The 16,292-nt window shown below is 39.4% G+C and overlaps 1 protein-coding gene and 1 pseudogene across 3 annotated transcripts in view; one reads left to right on the forward strand and one right to left on the reverse strand.

Moving 5' to 3' along the window:
• Positions 1–11,241, forward strand: part of Tex36 (testis expressed 36) — a 14,528-nt gene extending 3,287 nt beyond the window's left edge. Inside the window, exons 2-5 of one of the 3 annotated variants that reach the window (XM_010621160.1) lie at positions 1,922–2,150; positions 3,339–3,470; positions 4,993–5,073; positions 10,975–11,241. In XM_010621160.1, coding sequence (XP_010619462.1) covers positions 3,381–3,470; positions 4,993–5,073; positions 10,975–11,208 — 405 coding nt within the window. In that variant the 5' untranslated portion in view covers positions 1,922–2,150; positions 3,339–3,380 and the 3' untranslated portion in view covers positions 11,209–11,241. The remainder of the gene's footprint in view (positions 1–1,921; positions 2,151–3,338; positions 3,471–4,992; positions 5,074–10,974) is intronic. The other 2 variants (XM_010621141.1, XM_010621153.1) reach the window with 2 other exon arrangements.
• Positions 11,242–14,375: 3,134 nt separating this feature from the next.
• LOC117285344 lies at positions 14,376–14,467 on the reverse strand (annotated as a pseudogene).
• Between the last annotated feature and the right edge of the window lie 1,825 nt (positions 14,468–16,292).

Genomic DNA, 16,292 nt, shown 5'->3' on the forward strand with positions numbered 1-16,292 from the left:
TGAGAGAGAGATTTTCATACTTCGGAGACAGAAATTTTATATCAACCTCCAATTGAGAGGCCAGAAATGCCCCCGGTACCCAGTTTTAGATGGAAGGGTACTGTCCTCCAAAGTTTAACTTGAGGCTTTGGCAGGAATCCTTTCTGCTGTCAGCACCTAGGAACATAAAAAGAATAGTGCTGATCATGAAGTTTCCCGAAGTCATTTGTAGATGAGTTGGAAAAAATTAAAGCAATTGTTGGCTTTGAGTCAGTAGCAGCCCGTTTGGGAGGACAGTAATTGCCACATTAGAGGTGACAGTCATTTTGCAGTTGACCTTGCTGGTTGTAATCCGGCTGTTGCCGGGGAGAAAAGGCTTTTCCACATACTTTCACTCTCCTGTTTAATATTTCAGTCTTTGAGTGATTGAATGCAGCAAAAATTCCACCACCAACTAGTTAAAAAGCTATATTTCACGGTTACAATATCTAACAGAAGGGTTTATTTCACAGCTATCATGTTATAGCCATTAACTATATATTTTTAAAGAGTGAAATTAAAATGCTAGGGTCATTTTTTTTTACAGTGGCATCCTGCAATCCATAGACTCCCAGAATACAAATGAACTCATGTTGGTTGGCATTTAACTAGTGAGAGCAATCATTCCTTATGTCGGAACGGCCTCCCCCACTGGCCCAGCTTTCCACAGCTTTCCCGAGTGTGTGACTCAGTTGACCTGGAGGGAGAGAAGAGAAGGTGATAAGCCCAGAGCTCTCTTGTATTACTTATACTCACCTTTAAAATAATCTCTTAAAGACATTTAAAAATGCAACACATAATGAATTAGAAATATGTATATATGAAATGAAAACTCATTAAGTGAGGAAGGCAAGGTACAAAGCAATCCAATTTTTGTAAAGCAGTTCAAGGCCCCTTTGCATATATACAGGTTTGTATATGATCAGATGAGAGCTCAGTTGTTAGTGTTGTTATCTAGGGTAGCACATAGGTCAGGGTGACAAGAAGCAGACAGAAAAGACAACCAAAAATCACTAATAAATAAAAATGTACTCGTAATTCTTAGAAATCACGCTGGCAATAATATGCTGATAGTATGATGACAATAAACCATGTTATCAATGATGGGTTTTTTTGATGCTGGGAATCGAACTTGGGACCTTGTACTTGCAAGGCAGGCAGTGGCACCACTGAGCTAAATCCAACCATGTTGTCAGTGATATGATATCACGCACAATTGCCCGTAGTATGGATGGGCATTTGTATAGGGATGCATGAAAGGATGATCTCCAAGCTAAGGGGAAAGGATGGTAGGATTTCAGAGGCATTTTACTTCCTTCCTTAGGTTTTTCTTTATTATTTCATTTTTTTTAAACCAGGAGTACGTATTACAACTCTCATCAGAAATAAATGCATTTATTTTTGTTGTGGGGAAAAAAAACCACTTAGTTAATAAACACTTAAATGGAACAAAGTCATCAATGGAAAGAAAGTTCTTCCTTCCCTAGTGCCCCTCCTTGGAGGGCCCTGTGGCCAGTTTCTCTGTGCCCTCAGGAGAGTCTGTGCTCACAAAGGCACATGAGTTTTGGGGGTGGTTTCTTTGCCCTTAATCCGCATCTCTCTTCTCTTCCCCCTGGGCAGCCATTCAGATGTATTTAATAGGTGTTCTTTTATTTCAAGGCGTCCTTGTAAATTATGTATTGTTCTGGGCACATGGATTATTTATTCACATAGTGGTGCTGGGTTATACATCTCATTCTATTTCTTTCTTTACTCTGCAATGCATTTATAAGATGTACCCTTTGTTACATGCCTGCTACCCATTGTTATTGCTTCTAGCAGCTGCAGTGAAATCCCTGGGTATATAACATTTATAACATAATCTCCTGGCCCTTTTACACCTACTGAATACATTCTTGCGCAGACATTCACGAAAAGCCATCTGAATGTGAACTTGCATTGTGACTTGAAGAGGAATGAAGAGAAAATCACAGAGCTGACCAGTGTCATTATACTCTAGAAGAGAGAGGACTAGCCTAGGTTGACGCAGCAGGCTTGGGGACAAGGAAGAGGTGACTCTAAGCAAAGCAGAGAGAACCTGCCAGTAATTGTTGAGCATCTTTTTCTTTTAATAAAAATGTCTCTCTTGTCAGGTAGGTATGATTATTTCTACTTTATGGGTAAGGAGCCTGAGGCTTGGAAAGGTTAAGTCTCTTGCATAAGGCTCAGGTAGCAAAAGGGAGCTAGGCTTGGACTCAGGACCTCTGTATCTATAGGCTGGGTCCCAACCACCATATGGTGCTTTCTTCTCTTTGTAAACATCACCACCAAAAGTCACTTTTCTATTTTATTGGCTGTAGTTTCTACTTGTTCTCTTCTAGAGCTACTATTACTCCAAACTCACTTTTCTGGAGTGGGGTTTCAGAGGTGCCATTCAAATAAAACTGCGGTGAGATACTGTGACCCTCGAGTGCCAGCCATAACTGCCTTGAGGAATGAAGGCCTCATTGCCACCAGAGCAGAGAGTGCGGCCCTCACTGTCTGCCCTAGGGATCTTGTAACTGAAGAGAGCTGCCCCCCCCAGAGTCACGTCCTCTTTCTGGGGAAGCCATCCAAACACCGATCGGGCACACAAGGCCAACTCAGAACAACTCTGGCTGTTCTACTCCCTGTCCTGAGCTCCTCAAAGGGTTAGCTGAGCCCTTTATGGGGACACTTCCCTCTACACACCCGTTTTCTTTCTTTCCTTTTATAGAGAGATCCCAAGAACGCCTCCAATCTTCCTCCCTGTTCTTCCTTCATTCTTTCCTACCCCTTGTATTTTTCCTCCCAGACCTCTCCATCCTCTACCGTCCTGTCTTCCCTGTGGACAGTCAATGGGCTCTCAACCCCACTTTTCCCCAGTCTTAGGGCCCACCTCTTACCAACATTGCTAGAGGTTGGCCCAGCCCTATGAAATGGGCTGGATCCTAGGCACCATGTACCTGGAGTTCCCTGACCAGAGGCAGGCCTCCGGCAACACATTTCTGTCTTCCCTGACTATAAGCATGTCCTATACTCTCTGAGGGCCAGGCCTTCCACCCAGAGCAGTGGACACATTTCCAGGCTGCCAAGCAGCAGGGGTGGCCCTGCAACTTAAAACAGCCGCAGTTGATGGCTCTGGGCCATCACAATGTTTTTGTCTTGGAAAGAATACTTGAAAATTACAAAAATTACACCATTTCCATTGTATGCCAAAAGCACAAAAATTGCATTTTAATCCCTTTACAGAGGAAGCCCTGATACTTGGCTTATAGATTCAGACTTTCTGGTTCTAATTAAGACATGCGCTATTTTTCCAGTTCCCTCATATTGGACTTACACAAAAGACACCAGAATCCTTCATGAGTTCTGTGTTAAAAGAGCCTTATTGTCCACAGTTGATTCAGCAAGCAGAGAAGAAGCTGCCACCAATATACAAAATCCGGGAGAAGGTGAGTCCAGGGCCCTGGCCCCAGCTGCAAGCTCTGTGACTGTCCCAGGAGTTGGCCCTGGGGTGTTTTGACCAGACAATTCTTCCTGTTAAGGAACTTCTCATTTAGCAGCCTTGGTTGTAACCACCTCATTCACAGGGCTCTGTGACAGGCCCAGACACGCTGTAGAAGCTACATCTGGTTCCAGACAATGAACAAGGCTCCTTTAGAGGAACCTTGGGTTACACTCTCAGATCACTGGCATCCCCATTCTGCTTCCTGACCCAGTTCGTGATGAACTTGAGGGGCACTGCTGTGGCACAATGGAGGAGCAGGTGCACACCTCGACCAGACTCACCTTGTGACCTGGGCCAGGGTGCTGCTGGTCTCCTGGATCCTTACTGCTCAGACAAAGAAGTTGGCCCCGTGGCCTCAAAAGTCCTTTTCAGTTTTTGCTTCAGTGAGCTTGTACACTTTTCCATGCTGGCCTGCAAAGAAGGTGTTCCGAAAGAGGGTCTTTCTGATTTTTCAGAAAGTTGGTGTCTCAGAAAACTTAAAGGGAGGAGAGATTTATTTCCACTCATGGTTCCTAGAGGTTTCAGTACATAAACAGCTGGCTGCAGGGCAGAGGAGCATGGCTGAAGAAAGCTGCTCATTGCATGGTGGAAAGGAAGCAGAGTGAAGGAAGGAAGGAGCTGGGAAGGGGGATGAACAGGTCACCCCGCTAGTGACTAACCTCTTCCAACCAGACCCACAGCAAGATCCCAAGAGCAAGTCAGCTATTAGCCCCCATAATCTTCTGATCCCCCTCCAGACACACAAGGCTTTGGGGGCCACTTTAGATTTATACCGTCACAGCTGTCAGTAAGGCTGAGTTTCAAAGCCCTGAGCTCACACACACACTCACAGGGCTATGTGCAGCACATAACTGTCTTAGTGAGAGGTCGCTTTGCCCCACCATCTTCTCTCTGAGTTGCTGCACTTTGGTCTGAAAGCATCCTGGGTTTCTTTTGATTTGTTGCATTTTTGGGGTTTTGTTGTTGTTGTTGTTGTTGTTGTTGGAACTTGGGATCAAACTTGGGTCCTTGTGCTTGCGAACAGGTGCTGGAACCACTGAGCTAAATCACCAGCCCAACGTCCTGTATTTCTTTTTTTTTAAATTTATTTAAATTGAATTTATTGGCATATTGTAGGCAGACAGTACAGTTACATTCATTACTGGGATCTTGTACCTTTACATGACAGGTCTAGGTTCTCATTTTCCCCCCTTGTCTCCACCCTCCCTTCACCCCCTCCTCTCCTCCCCACCTACAAACACTTTATTTCCATTTTTATATTTTCTCATATTTTTTTCCTTTTCCCTTGTTCCCCTTTCCCTATCCTTCTCACTGTCCCTACACCTTTGGTCCTTTTCTTCCTATTTCACGTTGCTAATTATCCCGTTAGGATCTTCAGTACTATTTTAGTTTTTCACACCAGAGAAACTATTCGCAACGTCCTGTATTTCTGATGTGCGTCTTCTCATCTCTTTCTCACTCTCCAGCAAGCAGTAAGTAACAACTTCCCCTTCTCTGTGCATGACAATCGTCACAGTTTTGAGAACTCTGGATGCTACCTTGACTCCGTGAGTATTTTTCTCAAAATTACTGATAACATGGGGAGCACCACTAGGGCTCTTGATTTTCTCAGGCCTGTTGAGGACCTCAAAACTGGCAGAAGGTCATCAAAATAAAGCAAGGTCTTAAAAGCAGGACTGTAACAGGTTACAAAACAACAACAAAAATCACTCTTGAAGCTGTCAAGGGTGCACGCAGCTTTCAAGTCTGCACCAGTCTTTTGAGTCTGTTAACATACTTCTCAAAGTCCTTCCCACAAATGGTCTCTTGTACCGGGACCCCCAAGCAGGGCCGGAAGGAGGGGGAGATTGCATAATATAAGAAAGGACCTGCTAATCACTGCAGTGGCCTTTTCTCTAGAGGGGTGGGTTCCCTGCCATTATACAAAAGAAATATAGTGCAAGCTGCCTATGTAATTGTAAACTTTCTAGTAGTACATTGGGTAAAAAGAAAGAGGTGAAATTAATAATACAGATGGTCTTCTGCTTATGATAGTTTGATTTATAGCTTTTTGACTTTATAATGATATAAAACCATAGGCATTCAGTAGAAACTGTACATCAAGTTTTGAATTTTTCTCTTTTTCCTGAGCTATTAATATGTGGTACAAGACATGTGCCACCATCTTCTTTTGAGAGGCTGGGCAGTAGCAAGAAGCCACAGCTCCTGGCCAGCCAGATGATCATTAGTGTACTGTGTTGCTGAGCTGGGATAGGGTTGGGTATAGGTGTATTAGGTAGGGTATAGGTATATCAGGTTAGCTATATTAGATCATTTCTGTATTAGGATTTTTCAACCTCCAATGGGTTTATTGGGAAGTAAGGCAAGGAGCAATTTGTATATTTGATTTAATATTTTCCCCAAATTATCACATCCATATGTAATCAGTATAAAATTGTTAGAATATTTTACATTTCTTTTCCCAAACTAAGTCTTTGAAATCCAGTTTGTGTGGGCCAGGGATTTAGTTCAATGATGCCGCCGCCTGCCTCGCAAGCACAAAGTCCTGAGTTCATCCCCGGTACCAAAAAATAAATAAATAAATAAATAAATAAACAAACAAATAAATAAATAAATAAAATCCAGTTTGTGTTTTACACACCTTGATTTAGACAGCTGAATATTCAGATACTCAGTTGCTATCATGGCTAGTGGCTACCAGACTGAACATTGCAGGATTAGTGCAGCCTAGGCAGAAAGTGATGATGATGATATCAGTGATACCCATGAATCATTAAACATTTTACCATATCATCTCATACAATCCCTTGAGCAATCCTATGGGCTTTTTATCATTCCCAATTTAGAGATAAGGAAGCTGAGAACAGTTAGACAACGTTCCCAACATAACCCTTTGCACTAAATTACAATATCCTGACTAAATCTAAATGACTCAACCCCCACCCCTCCAATCTGGTTTTCCCCTGGCAGAGCACTGAATACAGAACCAGGATATCCTCTCTGCCTGCCTCGCTAAATGGAGTATCTAAAACTGTTTTCTAAATTATCAAAGCAGCATATGTCCTAAAAAAAAAAACAAAACTCAAATAACATAGAATCATATAAAATCAAAAATATAATTTGTACCTTTATTTTCCTTCCTCACAATTTCACCTTGATGATTCATCAGTAAACAGTGGTTTGGCAGACAAAATTTGAAAATTCTTATAATTCACACACATAAATGAACATATAAAAAAATAGGGCTTCCCACATGATGGGCAAGTACTCTACCACTGAGCTACATCCCCACCCCTTTAAATTTTTTTATTTTGAGACAGGGTCTTGCTAAGATACCCAGGCTGGCCTCAAATTTGCCATCCCCCACTTCTGCCTTCTGAGTAGCTGGTACTAAGGTATTCGCCACCACAGGAGGCATGAATGTCTATCACGTCAAGGTTATAAACAGGATTGTACCACATGCATTTTACCACAGTTATAATAGTCTTGTAGAAAGCATTGAAAGTTTTCAACTTTCTCTGTGATTTGGAGGTTTATATAACATTTGGATTTTCAGTTTATTGAAGATCGGAGAAAGTTATCCCATAAAATTGGTTGTATTCGACTTTTTGTTTTTTTGAGACAGGGTCTCATTATGTGTAGTTCGGGCTGGCTTGAGGCCAACATGTAGCCCAGGCTGGCCTCAAACTCATGGCAATCCTCCTACTCAGTCTCCCAAGTGCTGGGATTATAGACATGTGCCACCACACCCAGCTTGATACATTTTTTGAGTTAAAGTTTTATTACTTTTTCCATTGCTCCCTTGATTATTAATCTATTCAAATATCATATCTCTTTTGTATAGATTTTGCTAATGTATTTGCCTAAAATTTACCTAATTCATTTCAAATATGTCGTATAATATTTCTTAAACACTGATTTTTTTCTGTTCATTTAAATCTTTTCCAGTTGAATGTTTAATTCAAATACTTGTAATTTTATTAGTAAATTTATTGAAACCATTAAAAATTTTTCAGATTATTACTTTGGCTACATTTCAAAGGTTTTTCTAATTAAGGTCTCATAGTTATTTGCTTCCAAATAGTATACAATTTTGGTTTTAATTTCCCTTTCAACTGAAAAAAATTAGAAGCTATTTAGAGTTTTTTACATGGTTATAATTTTTTTAGGTCATCTATTTGTTGCTAATGTCTAGCTGTATGGGTTACAGTAAATTTTATAGAGCATAATCTGGGATTTACAGTTTTTTATTATAGAGATGATCTTTGTACATGATTAATTTAAAAATATCTCATTGGTATTTAAGAAGAGTATATATCCGCAGCTGGGCATGGTGGTGTACACCAGCAGTTCAGCTACTCAGGAAGCTGAAGCAGGAAGATCACCAGTTCAAGGCCAGTGTTGGCAACTTAGCAAGTCCTTGTCTTGAAATAAAATGATAGAAAGGTCTGGGAATGCAGCTCAGTGATAGAGCAAACCTGAGTTTAGTCTCCAGTGCTAAATGAAAACAAGAAGAATATATAATTCCCCCCTTTTGTTACAAAGGTCTTTGTTAATTCAGGACTGTTAACTGTAATACTGAAATCTTTCATAGGCTTCTCTTATTTTTTTTGTCTTCTTAAAATTTTATTTTATTTTATTTTATCCCATTTTCCCTGTGAATTTATGCCTGTAAGATTATTCTTGAATTTTTAACCTTTTTTTTTTGTTTGTTTTTCATTTGTGTAGTCTAAAACTATATCTTTCTAGATTAAAAATTCACCATTGTTTGGAGAATTTGGGGGCTTTTGCTACTTTACCAATATGAAGTGGCCCTCGTTTGATTTGTTTTTTTTTAATATTGAGGCAGGGTCTCAGTAAGTCACTAACTTGCCCAGGCTTGCTTGAATTTGCAATCCTCCTGCCTCAGCCTCTGAGAGTGCTGAGATTACAGGTGTATACCACCTCCCGAACTTGAAGTGTCTCTCATTATGTTTTAATACTTTTCATCATAAATTCTATCCTGTTAGCATGACCACTACAGTGTCCTTTGTGTTAACATTTGTTCTTTATATTTTGGTTCATTTCTTTGTCTTCACAATTTTTAGTCATTTCAGTTTGGGTTTGTCTTCTATAATAAATAGGATACCGCATGTTTTTTTTTTTTAATCTAAGAGTCCTTGTTTCTTTATATAAGGATTTACCTCATGCACATTATTTATGTTTTTGGTTTTATTTCTGCCATCTTTGCTATTTTTTTTTTCTTTTGCCTTCCTCTCTTAATTTTGCTAGATTGGTTGAATTTATTTGCTCCTTCTGATTACATCTTACTAGAAGTTACTCTGAAGTATAAATGTTGAAGAAGTACATTAACACCCGTCTTAGTCACTTTCTCATCCCTGAAACACAATACCTGACCCATGCAACTTAAAGGAGGAGAGGTTTATTTGGGCTCACGGTTTCAGAGAGTTCAGTTCATGGTTGGCTGACTCCAAGGCAGGAAGGCAAGATGAAAGGACCTGTGGGAGGGAATTTGCTGATGTCATGGTCTTCAAGAAGCAGAGAGAGAAGAGAGGAGCAGGGAGGAAGATACACTCTTCCAGGTCACACCTCTAGTGATCTACTTTCCTGACAAGACAGCAAAGCAGCTATGATGGATAACCAGTGATCCAAACATCTTCCAAATCGCCCACCTCTGAGTGCATGAGGCTCTTGGGGGACATCTAGATATAAACCAATACAGCATCATATTACTATTTGGATATAGAAATGAATACCTTCAGTTTTTCCCCAAGGACTAGACAAGCCTTTCCTGGTGCTTTACATGCACACTTCCCTTCCCAAGGCTTTGTTCTTCCAGCTTCTGGAGATGCCAACTCTAAGGCTTTGACCTGGAGCTCAGATCAGTAGCCTTGGCTTCCCCAGGTGTGCCCCCCTCTTCTTCCCTGACATCCTCCTTCTTTTGTGAATTCTTCAAATTCCAATACATTTCATAGTCACATGTTTAGAAAGTATTTAGACTTAAGCATAAGTTTTACTTGCTATTAGTTTCTTTGCAACTGCTCTCTCTTTATTCTCTTTGTCTGTACTTTCATTTCTTTTTCCTTTTGTTGGAATATCTTTGATAAATATTTTAGAAGGTTGTTTGGACTGTGTGTCCAGCATCTTCTGTTTGTCCTTCCAAGGCTGCCTCTCCTGTTTCTTCCTCTCTCTGGTCCCACAGGCTGATCTGTGTAGTCGACATTAGAGCCGCTGCACTGCCCCTGCAGGTTTCCCTACGTGCTACCCACACGTTTGTGGATACTATATTTCCCCAACCAGAATTTATAGGGATAAGATGTAAGACCTCCAAAGATATAAACATCAGCAGGTGTTCAAGTCCCTTATATTAATGGGGTAGTATTTGTGTATAACCTGTGTACACCACCTTGTATACCATGGTGGCGCACCTGTGCCATATGAAGCTATTTGTATCATTGAAAGCTGTAAAAGGTTCACCATCATTACTCTCTACAATAAATCACCTCTAGTTGACTTTTATATTATCTCATACAATGTAAATACAAATAAATAATAGTAAATCATACAAGTAAATAATTGTTATACTGTGTTTCTTAGAAAATAATGATTTTGAAAGTCTGTACACATTTAGGACAGATGCAGTTAAAAAAAATATTTTCCATGGACAGTTGCACCTGAGATTAGTTCACTGCATAGTTGTAGAACCCAGGGATGTGGATGGGATGCTGTTGTCCTTTTTTGGACCTCTCAAATGATCCTAATTTAAATGGGCCATTAATGTTCTGCTGAGAACCTGACTGGTCTGGGCCCGCATGAACAGACAGCCTCAATTCACTGATGCACAGTCTGCATAATCCAATGTCAATGTCCTTTCAATCCTAGGTATCTTTCTTGGTTTCTACCCAGTTGTGATAAAATCAAAAGTACAGTTTTGAGTATACCATAATTCCCAGGTTCATGTGTGAGGTGCCAAGAGTTAACAAGCAAGCCTGTGGACAGGGACCAAAGGCCCTGCTACCCTCTGGGGAAGCCACTGGAGAGAATGCAGCCTCCTGGCTTCTGAAAGAAAGCCATTGGTCCCACCCAAGAGCTAAGAAGGCAGCCAGGGAGGGTACTGAGGAGCCACTGGGATACAGGGACCCTACCTGCCTCCTGGGAGTTGAGCCTGGTTAGCAGGCTGTTTCCAGCTGGGCTATCTCTCTTTTAACATCTGTGTCTCTGAAAGTCCAGCCTCCCTGCAGCACAGGAAGGTGTGAGAACAGTAAAAAGACACCACCTGGATGCTGTACCCATTGATGGTATCCAACATGTTGTTAAAGGAGACCTCTTATAAAGGTTGCCACAGGGTGTATTTAAACATATATTCACCACGTAGATGGGCTTAGTGAAAACCTCAAACTTATGTGACCTTGCATATTTCTTCCACTAATCTTGTGACTCTTTCCCAGGGTCTGGGGCGTAAGAAGATCTCCCCAGACAAAGGACAGCATGTTTCTAGAAATTTCAATCTTTGGGCAAGTGACTTCATTCCTTCTTGTCTTGATGGCTTTTCAAGTAATCAGATAGCCTATGTGTACAAGGAAGCCACTATAGTCCCGAACTTCAGACGTTTTCCAAAATGTTACAACAAGGTTTGGGACACCTTCAAAGCTGCCGAGCAAAGCTGCAAGAAGACAAAGTAAGGTTTGCCATAGACAAAAGGCTATTTCTCCTCAGGAACTTTAAAAATCCTGGAAGACTCTCAATGAGTTTTGTGATATTACTATTTCCTCTACATTCTAAAAGTATGTCTTTTGACCCAGCACTACTATTTAATCTTTGAAATACTTCATTTATCTTTAATAAGGTTGAGAAAGATGGAAAAACATTCAGCCTTTATAAAATGAACATATGTGAAACTCTACACATATGTAATCCTTTAAGATTTGTCACATTTACCTTTAGGGGAGTTTCAAAAATGACACACTTCATACATGGTTTCATTTTTGTTCTGAAATTTCAAACAAATATAGAGAAAGCAAAAGGCCCCCTGCTCAGGTCACATTTCTAATTCTTATTTCTGTTCTCAAAAGTCCATTGTTTGTTTGTATTCTGTGCATTTACACTCGAAACACGTATGCATAACTATATAAAAATTCAAACATAGACTATAGCTCACAGCACATAATATTCTAGAGTTTGTCTTCTGATAATCAAGATCTTGCAGTTTTTACAGAGCATTTTATTAGTATAATAGACTGGTTTTATTTTTAAATGGCTGTGCTATGTTACCAAGTATGGGTGCACTGTATTTTTAAAAATTATTTTATTACTAGCGAGCATTTGGATTGTTAATAACTTTGGGGCCACGCACAATGCTCCGCGCGGGAATGAGCTACGCGAAGCTCTTTGAGCGCCGTGGGCGTGTCCCTCAGGGGCGGGCATTGCACGTGCTGCTCGAGCTGGACTGGACCGGACAGCAGGTGAAGTTCGCCCCCAAACTGCCTCTGAAAGAGAAAACCTGTTAAGCTTGTATCAAATCTATGGGCGAGTTTCTTTTCCCCTCACATTACCTTTGGATGTTTAAGGACAAAACAAATGTTCTTGTTATTTCTTCTCTTGCATTTTTAGAATTACTAGTGCAGTTGAGTGTGTCTTTCTCGTGCAGTGGCCATTTATGTTTCCCTTCATTCACTAAGCAGTGTCGTCCTTGTTCTCTACCAAAGTCTTCCTGTTGTTTTTGGATGCATTTCCTACACATGAATAACCTCCCCAAGTTTAAAAAAAAAAGCCACTGCCAATTTGGTAGGATTTTCCCCCCAATTTATATATTAATTTATGGGAAAAATGACTTTATACTGGGGTATACTTCCCCATTTATTCCTATTTCGTATACTTCAGTAAAATTTACTGTTTTCCTCAGACAGGCTTGATATTTTTAATGCTTATACTGCATATTTTAAAACACTTGTGGTTATTTTGAATGTCATATTTTTAAGTTGTACTTTTAGATCATTTTGGCCATTGTGTAAGAAAGCTGTTGATTTCTGTATATGAGTCTCTTATTTGCTCTTGTATTGATTGTATTGGCTAACCTTCTAATAAATACTCTAATACAATAAAAATAAAGTTCTAATAATTTTTCATGTGACTTTTCTGAATTTTTATGCAAACATTTAAACAATTTGCAAAAGTGAAAATTTTGTTTCATTTCTAACATTTACGTTCCCCTCCCTATCTTACTACACTGGACAGGACCGGGTATAATTTCAGCAGTAGCACAGATAGTGAATACCTTATTTCCAAATGTAACAGAGCTGCTTTTTGTTTTTGTACCTGGAATTGAACTCAGGGACTTGCGCTTGCCAAGCATGTGCTGTGCCACTGAGCTAAATCCCCAGCCCAACAGACCTACTTTTGATGTGTCACCAAGAAACCTGACTTCCGTTGCAAATTTCAGATGGGCAACTTTTATCTAGTTGAGCATGTTCTCTTACAGTCTTAATTCCCTATACTTGTTTGCCCTGAAAATTTTTAAAGTATATATAGATGGCATAGGGGCCAGGGATTTAGCTCAGAGGCTCCATGCCTGCCTCGCAAGTGCAAGGTCCTGAGTTCAATCCCCAGTACCAAAAACGAACAAACAAACAAACATGGCAAATTTTTCAAAGAAAATAAAGACAATCAACAAAAGTTTCTCCTCATGTCCCCAGCTCCCTGTCCTCATTTTCTGTCTCAGGACTAACTCATGATGTGTTCGTGTGCATCTGTCTCAAGGTAGGACGGTATGTATAGATTCTCTTAGGTTGCTGCTTACACACACACACACACACACACACACACACACACGTGCACATCCTGAACAAACTCCATGGTAGATACTATTCCACAGTTGCTTTCTCACCTTCCTGCACTGACTACATGTATGAATATATCTTGCCGTATTTGTCACTTTCATAATCACTTTTTAACAAAATGTGTATGCCCGATATTTCCTCATATGAATGTGCGATAGTTCTTGTAATCTTCAGATGGCCATTTAGGCAGTTTCCAGTCTTTCTTTATTGTAAACAGTCTGGAACAAATAACATTAGAGATAAACATTCGTGCTTACCCATGAACATTTCTATATGTAAACTCATGAAAAATAAACTTGTTAACTAAAGAATATGTGGGTTTTCAATTTTTAGAGCTCATGTTGTCAAATTTCCTAAAAGGACTCATGTTCCAGGTGACAACTTCACTAACTAGAAGTGACAGAAAAGGCTTATTTTCCCACACCCATGTGTCATCAAACTTTATATTTGCCAATTTGTTAGCCTAAAATTAACATTGCGTTTTCATTTTCATCTCCTTCAATGTATAAAATTATTGAGAAGTCATTAATATTTCTTCTGCTGTGAACTGTTTATCTGTATCTTTCATTAATTTTTCTATTAGTTTGTCCGGTTCTTTAATCATTTGATTTCTGTACATATTAAAGTATTAAATCTTTTGAGTCAAATATGTTCCATTTTTCTAGTTGATTTGTGTTTTTGTCTTAACACACAGACACACACAACACACTCATTACACACACACACACACACACACACATATATATTAGATTAATAGGCTTTCTTAGAGGAGTGTGTGTGCATGCATGTGTGTGTGATCAAACCCACTGCTTCACACATGCCTGACTATTCTCTGCCACTGAGCTAAACTCCCAGCCTTCTTAGAGCAACTTTAAGATTACAGAGATATTCAATGAACAGTACAGACTTCCCAAACACCCTCTCTCCACAGATTTCCCCTCCACATTTCTCCTGTTCTTAACATCTTTTGTGGGGGTAGCACACAATCTTATTTCTAGCCTTGCACATTTTTTGAAAATATGGAAGGCTTCACCAACTTTGCCCAGGGGTCATGCTAATCTCTGAATCATTCCCATTTTGGTATATGTGCTGCTGAAGTGAGCACCGCCCTAAACATTTTTTAATGTAGTACAATGAATGAATGAATCTTTCATTTAATGGCTTCTAGATTTTGAGTCTTGCTTAGAACTTCCAAAATTTGATATTATTAAATCAGTCTAAGATCGTGATATAGATTCTTATTCTGTTTACTTATGGGTGATATTCCAGCAATTAATGTTTTGGTATTTACTGAGATGGTCAAATACATTTTTGCATTGATCTGCTAATGTGAAACGTACATTAATGAATTTCCTACTCTTGAACCATTCCAGCATTGTTGAGACAAACTCTTGTTGGTTATGATGTTATGCTTTTGATCTGCACAGAATCTGATATGCAAATATTTCACCTGTAGCCTTTTAAGCTTCTGAAATCATAATTTTAGCTACAAGTTGAAGACAGCTTCCTCTCCTTTTCTTCCCTCTGACACTGCTTAACGTGAATTGCAAATACTCAGATCCTGCCTGCCACAGAAGCTCCCGAAACAGGTGCTGTTTTCAGGTACAGAACTTTGAATGTCTTTTCAAATTATTTTATGAAGATTGGTTTCTATGGTGCTTCTATTTCTTTCTCTCTTCTTTTCTCATTGTTAGCAGTATTATTTTTAGAGTAAATTATTGTTTCATCATGATTTTAAATGTTTAGTATTTTAATTTATTATTCTTTAGGGCTGTAAAGTCATGTCCTGTTCTTTGACAGTTTGAATTTTGTTCACATGCTTCTGCTGTTTACTGACTCTAAATTTTTGTTGCTGTTCTTCACTTTTGTTTTGTTTTGTTTTTTTGGTTTTTTGAGATAGGGTCTCACTATGTAGTTGAGACTGACCTGGAACTCACTATGTAGCCCAGGCTGGCCTTGAACTCAACAGTGATCCTCCTGCCTCAGCCTCCCGAGTGCTGGGATTACAGGAGTGAGCCACCATGCCCAGCCGTTCTTCACTTTTGATCTCAGTGTATGTTTTCCTGTTTACTAATTCCTTTCTTGGGTTTTTAAAAAATTTTTCCACTTCTAGCTTCTTATGGTGAAAACATAATTATTTTCAGTCCTTCCCAATTTTTTGTAAATGCAATTAAGGCCATTATTTCAAATACACACATACATCATCATCATCATACCTGTGTTTTCACCATTATTCATTTAAAAATACCTTGTGATTATTGTCATTTTAAATCCAAGAATCCTTAAGAAGTGTATATACAATTTTATTCTTTTGTTATTTTTTCATTGTCAATATTTTATTAATTGCTTCATTTCTGCATTGTGATCAGTGGTGAAGATTTGTATGATTTCTGCTTACTGAAAAGTTTTAAATGTTCTTGTGGTTCAGCACATGGTCAATTTCTATGACTGTTCTACAAATGTTTAATGGATGTGCAATAATCTCCTTTTTAAGTAACTTTAAAAAAATTATAAGGCCATGGGGGAGAATCCTTAAGCTTCATCTTCCACTGTAATAAAAGGCTCTTCAATTATCCATTCTGCTACTTAGCCACTTACTGAGATTTTCCTATAACCAAGCAACATTTTAATTTCAAGGTCTCTATATGGCATTTATTTATGAATGCAATGTTTAATTCTGCCTGATATCAGTTTTACTTATTACACCTTGCTATTTCCCTCTACTCACTTTGCTGCCTGGGGTATTGTCTTGTTGCCTGGTCCAAACAATTTGTGCTTCTTGGTTTGGTTTGAGGATCTTGGATAGCCATTTATGAGTGGTGTGTATGTTCTTTTCACAGTCTGCCTGAGGGTGGGGGAGAGGCAGGATTGATAGCCTGGCTACAGCCAATAGCTTTTCTTTGAGGAAGGGGCTCCCAGTTTGTCTGACG

The sequence above is a fragment of the Fukomys damarensis genome, unplaced genomic scaffold (genome assembly GCF_012274545.1).
Source record: "Fukomys damarensis isolate Sample0158 unplaced genomic scaffold, DMR_v1.0_HiC HiC_scaffold_8, whole genome shotgun sequence".
Classification (NCBI taxonomy): domain Eukaryota; kingdom Metazoa; phylum Chordata; class Mammalia; order Rodentia; family Bathyergidae; genus Fukomys; species Fukomys damarensis.